General features: G+C 41.3%; 1 protein-coding gene across 1 annotated transcript in view; it reads left to right on the top strand.

Annotated features, from left to right (window-relative positions):
• BANP (BTG3 associated nuclear protein) overlaps positions 1–9,911 on the top strand; it is a gene marked incomplete at its 3' end in the record, with an annotated part of 68,856 nt that overhangs the window by 45,324 nt on the left and 13,621 nt on the right. Inside the window, exon 7 of the mRNA XM_010155152.1 lies at positions 7,265–7,432. Within this exon, the coding sequence (XP_010153454.1) occupies positions 7,265–7,432 (168 nt within the window). The remainder of the gene's footprint in view (positions 1–7,264; positions 7,433–9,911) is intronic.

Raw genomic sequence — 9,911 nt, 5'->3', positions numbered from 1 at the left:
AAGAGGAACCTCATGCCTTTCGGGTTTTACTGCTTTGTCATAGCACTTATTTTAAAGCCAGCCAATAAACAAACAAACAAACAGCTCTCTGGGTGTTGGAGACCGCATGTGTTACCTGAAGCAGGAGGACTTGCAGCAGTCACTGGGGAGAGGCGAGTGCTCTCTTGCAGGAGGGCTTTGATGTGGCCTGCTTGAGACAAACGGGGAAAATTAATGTGGTTACAGCTGCTGTCTGCATCCACCAAATCCTGGGATCTGCAGCTTCAGCTTGACAGGGAAAGTTGTAATGATGGGAGCAGTGAATGGTTGGCTTTCACTTTAATCTGTTACTGAGACACAAGCCTCAGTGCAAACACTTTTCATGCTCTTTGGTAGATACTTAGAACAAGTTCATTTCTGAAATACTTCCTCAGCGTGTCGGAGTCACTGACATTACTGAAAGAAACGTTCTTGCTGTTCTTCCAAGTGGTTTAGTGTGCTGTTTGCATAGAATTGTAATCAGCAGATTGCCTAAACAATCTATGTAATTAGCATTTCATAAGTAGTTGGACTGTAGTTTAACACCTCTGGCTTTCTGCGATGCTGGTACATCAAAAGGCACCCTTTTGATCCCAGAAAGTGTTCCTACCAGACAGATACTTAATTTGAACTTGGCTTTTTTTCAGGAGCTGAGATGAGAAAACATTGTTTTGAGTTGTTGGTTTTCTTGAGATGGCTCAAACCTACTGCTTTCATATGTACTAGAAAGGGGGTTTTCAGTCTAAAAGGGAAGCAGTGAGTGATAGCATGTTGCCTCAAACCATCCTTTTCTCAGCTTGGGGAATCTCACAGTAGCCACAGTGTGTAGCACATGGTGTTCAGGTGGTTGTAAGACCTGTATTACTGGGATTTCAGGGGGTAGGAACGGTATGCTGGTAGGCTGATATCAGTTAAATCTGCATAAATTTATGTCCACAGTCTCACTGCTATTCCAGTTATCTTGTAAAAGGTATGAAAACAGAATGTTTAGAGCTTGGTTCCTTAATGTGCTGACGTGTGTATTTATATAAAACCCGCATCATGATGGCATCTGGGAGCCAGGAGAATTATGCAATTTGAGCAATACACTCCTGGAAAAAAACATTGTTTGGTGTCCCTAAAGTTAGTCCTTATTCCCCAAATTGTCTAATCACATGCTCACACTTTAGACCACTGACTTCACTGATGTTTTGCACATCAGGAGCATTTCCTTGAACGTGCCTGGCTTTCTCAGTTGTGTTCTTAGTGATATTTATGAATTTCCGTGCTCTCTTGTCATGCCATTTAATTTTCTTACTGTAGGTAAACAATTTCTAGGTGTTTGTTGTAAAGCCATTCTAGTGAAACTAGCAATTACCTGTGTTGTCATAAAGTTCTCCTTGAGATCTCTGGTATGGAGTTGAGTTCCTGTTGTCTGAGTAGAAAGGGGTTTGGTTAACGTGGAATTTTGAGGTTTAGATATTATAACTTAGTTGAAGAGTACAATAAAATAACCTGTTTTCTATGGAATCTTATTTGCAGAAATCCTCTTTAATCGTATCTCCTATACCTAGGAAAACAGGGCATTCCTTTTATTTAAAGCTGAGAACTGAAAATTTCCCCAAAACCCTCAGATTTTGTGAGCATTTTATAGTGATTGATTTTAATATTTAACTGTTTAAAATATTCTGGTTACTGTAAATCCTTCCTTAGTTATGTGTAGGGTTGTAGGAGACAATTTCCGTTGTGCTTGCGGCTGTTTCTAAGTGCCCCCTGGCTATAGTTTGCGCTGTGAAGTGTGCACACGCGGGTCTCCAGCGGTCTGTAAAATCTGCAGCTGTTTGAAAGGTATGATTGTAATAGTTAAGCAAAGGACCCGTAGAAGTAAAAAGGAAACCAAAGTAATTGCTTGGTAGCTGAATTTTCCTTCCCTCCTCCCTCTCTCCATGTTTTTGACAGCTCCCCATCTCTTGTTGGATGGCGTTTAGCCTGTGGATGAGAACAGTGTTGTGGCAGGTGGTTATCTGGTGACACGACTGACATTCACCAATGTGTGACATAGAAGCTGCCGAGGTTGTGCCATCCCACTGGCTCTGACGGGGCGAGTTTTCCTTGAATGAGGAGGATGTTGCCCTCCCCTCCTGCAGCCCTTTGCCCAGCCCGAAACACTTCTGAGTTTGGGAGAGGGGAAACTGCCTTCCAGCTGTGGAGATTGTGCCCCCTCCCTCGCAGCTGTCAAATGAGTAAACAATTACTCTCTTTAAAATCGTTTCAATATGCTCAACGCATGACCGTAATTATGTTTGAAGAATTGAAGCCCGAAGGCGCAAGGAGTAACTTCAGAGGTGCTTAATTTTTTCCTCCGCTGTTCCAATGTTTCGTAGAGCCGATCTTGTCATACGCTATTCGTTTAATAAAAAGAACTCCAAATGTATGACCCTTACGTGAAAAAATGCATTTTGTTAGCCAAACCCCCAAATGATCGCCCCTCTTCATGAGTCTGTGCAGGCAGAATCTGAAGCCCTTTTTTTTCATAGTATCCATCATATTCTAGTCAATTAAAAAAGGATTCTGTTTGTCAGTTTAATCATTTGAATTTTGACTGTAACATCCTGTTGCTTTTTCTCTAGACTTTAAAAATGATGTTGATTTTGGAAATGGGAAGAACAGTTGACCAATCTGTTAGGATTACACATTCAATGTAAATATATCCTTATTTTATTCATGTGGCTGTTGGATTCTCCGGGGGTAACACTTTCCCTAATCTTTCAAATGTAACAATAACAGAGGGAAAGTCCGTGCCATCTCTGTATTAATGGTCGCAAAGGGAACTTACGACAGTGATGATTTACCTTTTAATTTTCTAAAGAAGTCTGGTATTCCTGGAGAAAGGGAAGCAGCATGACCTGACGGTACCCAAATGCAAGCTCTTGCCGTGAAGTTTGTTTTTAGGGACCTGATTTTGAATGCGGTACCAAGATGGACGATTTCATGTCTGGTTTTGATACTGCAAATGTCATCTCTTCCTCTTCAATTTGTTCTTAATTAAATTTCTTTACAATTTAATGTTTTATGTGGATTGTTTCGTCTGCTGACTGACTTCTGACCTTTAAAAAAGGATTACTTTCTCAGGAACTTTGTTTTCATCAGGTTTTATTTTTTTCTAATTAGCCTTGTTTTGGAAAAAAAACCCCAAACAACCCAACCCTTTCTCTCCCTGTTTTGTACATTAGATGCCCCAAAAGTTTGGGAGTCGTTTCAGACATTGTTGCTGACAATCTGTGTGTTTGTACCAGATCATTGAACCACAGGAAGATTTATTTGGCAGTGCAGAAGCAGCATTTCTAGAACTCGTGTCAGTCGTCTTCTTTAGCTTTATAGGGTCTTCAGCAAAAACGTGCCGTGTTTCTAGTCTAGGATCTGGAAGGCAAAACGTAGTGTGATGCACCTGTTGGCTTTTAAAGCTGACTTCTTTAATTTTCCTGATGCACACATGCCTTCTTCCTAAACTTTTGCTTGATAAGGTTTGAATGCTGGGTCTCACAAACCAAAGCGATTTCCTCCGTGCCTTGCAGAGTAGCCGGTGTCTCTCTGAATTCTTCCTGCAGCCCTTTTTGTCTCCCCAGCTGCTGCTAGCATGTACTGGGTCTATAGAAGTCGCTCAAGCCCTTGCTATTTATTAAATAACTGGACTAGTTAAAGTCTCTGTGTTTTCATAGAAAGCTTTGTTTAGGAAGTGAGGTTCCCAAAGAAAGCAAACTTTGGACCCTTAATGTTTAAAAACAAGCACATCCTTTGTTTTGAATGTTACCGGCAACCATCCATTGTCCTAAACAGATTGCTTAGAACAGTCAGCCATCCTTCCAATGATCTAAACCCTTTCCTTCACTCTTCTCCTGTAAGTGCATCTGTCTTCCAAAATACTGTTGTCTTTTTGCCAAAGCACTGAATTATATTGCTGAATGTATTTTTAATGGGTTTTTAGCGGGGTTGTTACGTGGCTCGTAGATACGGCGCCGCTCACGAACTACAACGCTTCATGCTGCTTTTGACTAGGAAATGTCCCGAAAAAGTCAAATCCCTTCACACTGAAGTATTTCTGTCTTTTCTCATATGGATTTCCCTGAATTAAATGTCTCATTTGCAGTAACTTGCTTTAGGGCTGCCTTTCTAACTTTTCTTGCTAGATGACATACTCGGAACGAGGCAGCTGAAAGCTCTCCTGCCTGTGATCATTTATGGATAGAGAACAGAAAGCCAGCACGCTTCAGTTTTCTAATATTGCTTGCACATGTTTTTGGGATGTCTTTCTCTACTACAGGTAAATCATATTTCTAACGTCATGGTGAACTTTTTATCTACTTGAAAAACACTCCGCTGTCGTTAGCATTACGTTTCTCTTCAGTCATCAGAGGGCTGTTATGAAATGCGGTTCCTAAAGACCTGTTCGTAGAGGAACATTTTAGATCCTAATACCAACTGGATAGATTTATACATCTGAAATTCATTTAGCCTTTATATCAACTATCTTTCTACTTAAGGGCTAATTTTTCATGCCTAATTTGCACATGCAGTAACTGTGACCGAGTATGCAGTTACGGTAAAAATCTGTGCAAACCGCAGGCCTTTCATCTCTTCCAGTTTTACACCTTTGGCCACTGCAACAGGAATTTCACGTATAAGGGAAAAGAAATAAGCACGCCTGGCTTTGAAACTCTGTGCCTGATGTCTTAGGTCTGTAGCCGAAAATCATCTTCTCTGACTCTACCCCGTTCAGCTCGTTCCTGGTTTCCACGCTTTCCTCTGCAGTCATATTCTCTCCGTGCAGGTACTGGTGTCTGGATCCAGTATTTCATGGCTGTCCCTTATCACACTGACTAAATGACTCTATGATCAGTACGTGGAAGAAGGTCTTTTCCTGTCTTCCCTCCATCGAGCAATTTCTGGGACGTTTTATATCGCAGCTCTGGCACCCATAATCTTTCTCAAGCTCTTCTGCAACAGGGCTTTGGGTCTGCTAGTATGAACGGCTCACTGCACCTGGGAGTATCTCATCCCAGATAGCCTATATTGCTTTTAATTTCTCTTTGAGTTAAGTGACATCCTGAAATATCCCATGGATTATGCTGTAACAGTTAAAATTCCTAGCTAGACTGCTTTTCTGTGACTTACAGTTGATTCAGTCACTTCTCCAAACAGAGCAGCAAACAACGTGAAAGTCATTAAAATGTATTTATGAATGAAATATGGACACTTTTCAAAACAACCCCAGAGCTTTATGGCATACACCAGTTTTCTCGTCCACACCAACAGCTGAAGTCGTGTAAAGAGTTAAAGCACAACTATTTTTTTTGGATGTTACTGCAAACATTTATAAACCCATCTCTCTGTGTAGTGCACATTAGTAATAGATTACACCAAGAAATGTGGTCTCAGTATTTACAGTACAGAATGTGCTTTCCTTTTGCTGACACCTATGGAAAGGAAACTGTTGCACAGCAGCAGATGATAATTTCAGTCGATTTTCCTCCTTTCCTACTCCCACCCCCTTTTTGGAGACAGATTGTAGGGGTTGTAAAGCCATCTCTAAGTAACGTGCTTGCTGTCACTCACCAGGGAGAAATCGTTGGGCCTTTAAAGTGCGTTTGCATTGGCTTTTCAGTGCCAGTGTTTTTCCTCCCGTATGTTCTTTATTTCAAATTGCTTTTTGAACAGATCTATAATAACAAAATTCAGAGCATCAGAAAACCATGTGTTTAAAACTTATGATGATGACTTAAGAGATACAGGACACCACTTGATTGTGTTAGATCAGTAACCTGCAACTTCCAGTTTCTGGCTCTCAGCTCGTTCATAACACAAAGCAAAGTACAAAGCTCCTGGTTTGTGCAAATCTGGAATTTTTACAGCTGTAGGCTTCAAATCATTTGTATTACAGGAGCAGACCACATCCTGCTCGTAGGACTATACAACAGCTTAAGCAAGTACTTCACAGGATCAGGATCCTATCCGAGAGTATGATTGTAAACCCAGTATGTTGAAAAAGATTATTCTATTTCGCAGGGTATGGAAAGCAGCTGATACCAAAAGGAAAATAAAGGTTTTTAAGAGATCCTTCAAACATAGTCACATTGACTAAAAACATGCATTACAGCTTTGGATTGAGTTTTAATTGCAGTATTGCACATCTAATTCTGAAAAGTTTAGAAGTACTGAAGTTTGTGTGCTGTGTGTTCACACAGTTCTGTTGTAATCTGTGGCTTTTGAACCTTGGAGTTTACTTCTTCAAGTGTTTCTTCTGCAGCCATGAAGATTATAAATTGCTCTTAACATCCAGTCAGATGCCTTCCACTGTTGATGCTTTAAGCACAACACAAACCGCACTGAGGTTTACAGTGAAACGGTGAAAGCCTGGAGCACTATGAGGAGGACCCTGAAACAGCTGACAATGCACAACATGTTTCCTTCCCAGTTTTAAAGCCATTTGTCCAGATGTGAAAACAAGTATTTCTTGTCATACCTGAAAGAGTCGTTTTGCTCCCTCTGTCTCTTGTGTAACGAGGCTTCCCCTTTGGGTGCAGAGGTTGCACGTGATAATGAACCTGGTTTAAGTTGGCAGCGGGACTCGATCTATGAGAACTTCGTTTCAGTTCAACTCACGAGTCTATGTTGCGTTTATATAACAGTTTGGCAACGTAGCACCAAATGCTGGAAAGCGCATAATGTGTCTCTGTAAATGACTTAACGCTAGTAGTAACATTTTCAGAAGATGATGATTTTGTACTGTGTCATTATTGGGTTCTGATGAATTGCAAACTGAGCTTTAAAGGAGTTTTTTCATGTTGAGCTTTTACACGTCTTCTTACTTATCAGACGTATTGTGGGGTGCTGTCAGTGATAAATAAAGCTTCATCCTGTTTTTGCTTTGGAGCATCGAATCCTTTTGTTGGTCAGTGTTGCACATCTTGGATGTAACAGTGAGGTTGCCATGGATAGAAGCGTACATCAGGAAATTTCATAGACCGCTGGCATTTTTAACTGCATAACTGCGCACATGTATGATTACTTAATTCTGTGCGTGGCTCTTGAAATCACACCACTGTAGAGCTTTGGCATTTCTCGTAAGGTCATTGTATTCCTTTAGGCAGTGTCAAGCATAGTTGCTTTGTTCACCTTGTGTGCATGACAGCGTGTGTCGTCTAAGCATTTGCCTGAAAGTATGGATTTATGCTAATTTTCACCCCTTTGTGTTTCTCTCTAATTAAAGGTCACCTATTTTATAAATTTGGAATCTCAGAATCTGACTGGTATCGAATCAAGCAAAGCATAGACTCCAAATGCCGAACAGCTTGGAGACGGAAACAGCGAGGCCAGAGTCTTGCCGTGAAAAGCTTTTCAAGGCGAACACCGTCGTCGTCGTCTTACAGTGGTTCAGGTAAAAAACCGACCAAACAGAATCCCTCCAAACCCACAAAACACAAGCAAACCCAGGCAGAAATGGAAAACTTCGGTAATAATGCCATTTGGTTTTCAGTTTATGTGAGAAAGGTTTTGATCGTAAGTTACACTTACAGCAGGTGCATGTGTACCTACCAGTTAAGAGTATTTCTGTGTAACAAAGATAAATGAAGAAACCCACACTTCTCCCAACTGAATTTGAGGTGGATTTTATATTGTTGCATATTTTTTTGAAGTACCATTTATCACTGGCCGAGAGGCCTCACTATTACAGTGTACGTACGTCTACAGTGCTCCTCAAGGAGTGTATCCATGTAGTAAGTGAAGTAGTTAAAACATCGTGGGCCTTGAGTGCAAGCCAACCACCTTCTGGTGCATTTGGAATCCTTCCCAGTTTCGTGGTGCTTGTACCAAAGCAGCTCACTGGTAGGATGAGCTTCTAATACTGTTTCATTGCAGTCATGCTCCTGGTAGCAGAGCATTCATGGTCCTGGAAAGCAAGTGAGATATGTGTGTTTGTCCACAAAGAGAAGAGGGAGAAGGGAGTCAGTCTCTAAAACAGTGGTAAAATACAGATTTTCCAGAAATGAAAGTGCAGTATATGCCAGTGTGAGAAAGAGATTGGCTCTGTTGATCTGTACATTATCTGAATGCCTGGCTTCACCGAGATGCTGAAGAACGTCCATCCACGTGTGCTGACTGAAAAAATTCAGCAGATGCAGCTTCGTGCTATTATATGTTTTTTTTACCATGTTCAATTTTTTGAGTAGAGGGTCAAAATGTTTCTGTAACTGATGTTCGTAAGAGGAGTCAAGTCAATAAATCTTTCTCAGTGTGTTCACACCATTTAGTAGGACGTGCTAAATTTTGTTCCTGAAGTGTTTTCCTCTGAAGAAATTAAATACGTTGTAGGTGATTCTGTATTTCCATATAGGTATGTAGGCGTGAATAATAATAGCACATGAAAAATACTGACCCAAGTAGTGTTCTCATAGGACATTTCTGGCTCATGCTTTTAATATAAAGCAGTGTTACGGGACATTTGTACACCATATATTAAAAACAGTGTTTTGGAAGTGAGCCCAAAGAAAAGGAAGTAAGTTTATTTGCCTGCATAAAATTTTTGGTTGCATGTTAACACTAACCACTGTATCTCATGCAAAGAATGCCAAAATCTGCTTTCAATGGAAAATTTTATGTGCTGGAACTGGGAATCATATCCAAAATTCTCAAATTAAAACTACTAATCAACGTAATGGTAACCATAAGCCATATATGTTGATGGGATTTTTATTTTCAGTCTCTTAGCAATCAGTATTTTAGAATAAAAATGCAGTAGTAAGTGGATAGTATGGGCCTGTGCTCATTAGACCCTACTCCTTGACTGTTGTTGAGATTTATTATTAATCTTTAATAGCCTGGTTTTGAGATGTGGGGAGTCCTGTGTAGGGATGTAAGACACAAGCTCAGGCTCACTGAGTTCTTGCCTTCAGAAGGGCATAAGATGATAAGTCTTGGTGGGTGGTTTTTTTTTGTTTGTTTTTGTTTTTTGTTGTGGTTAAGCTGAAAACTTAGTTTCTTGCCCCCAGTTCCACTAAACTGATTTGTGGGTCCGTTGTTCCATGGGTGCAAAGACTCCCGAGTGAACTCCTGTGATTTCAGCAACAGGGTCTCTGAGCAGGGGAGGGTGGCGTGGCACACCCACGCACCCAAGCTGGTTCTGCAAGAGCCGTACTTCGGGCTGTGCGCCCTGGCTGGCTCGTCTGGCTGGAGCTGAGCTGGCCGCCCTTCGTACATCAATCTCCAGGGTTTTCCCCGGGGTTTTCATGCTGCCTAGGTCTCCCCCAGCACAGGCCATCTCCCCCCCCAAGTCCCCTAGATAGCAAAGAGGCGACTGCGTGTCCTTACAAAGATGTCTTTGGTGCTGAAGATGAAGTAGGTCAGCTGAGGCATCTTGGCACATCATTGGCAGGAGTGTATAGGCGGTGCAGCCAAAAGTAGAGTACCGGCAATAACATTAACAGCTGCCTTTGGTAACTGTATGTGACAATGTTCTCATGGATTCAGAGTCTTTTGTTGATTTTCTTTAAAATACTGCTCTTATTCAGAATGTCATTGGCATCATTTTCTGGAAGGCTGTAGAGCTGTTAGATGAATTCACCACTACGCTCACGCCCACTGTGAAGAAGCTGTTAGGAAAACAACCGTGTCTCAAAGTCAGGTGGTCCTTTGAGAAATGAATTTGCATTCCAAAATCAGGTGGGAGGGGTATTTCACCTGAAGAAGGAAGAGGAGGTATGAGGAAAACCAGGAGAGCTGGTTGAGAAAGTGGAATGAGTACATAGGGAAATGAGAGAGAAGATGCAAAGAAAAAATGTAGGCTGACACATGTTTGAAAAGGTAACTTTTGTGTGACAAGGCTGTAATTCCACCGCTGTGTTCAGGTCATGAACCGC

Source organism: Eurypyga helias, unplaced genomic scaffold (assembly GCF_000690775.1).
Source record: "Eurypyga helias isolate BGI_N326 unplaced genomic scaffold, ASM69077v1 scaffold617, whole genome shotgun sequence".
Lineage (NCBI taxonomy): Eukaryota > Metazoa > Chordata > Aves > Eurypygiformes > Eurypygidae > Eurypyga > Eurypyga helias.
The sequence above is the reverse complement of the archived record's forward strand: the minus strand, read 5'-3'. Positions and strand labels throughout refer to the sequence as shown.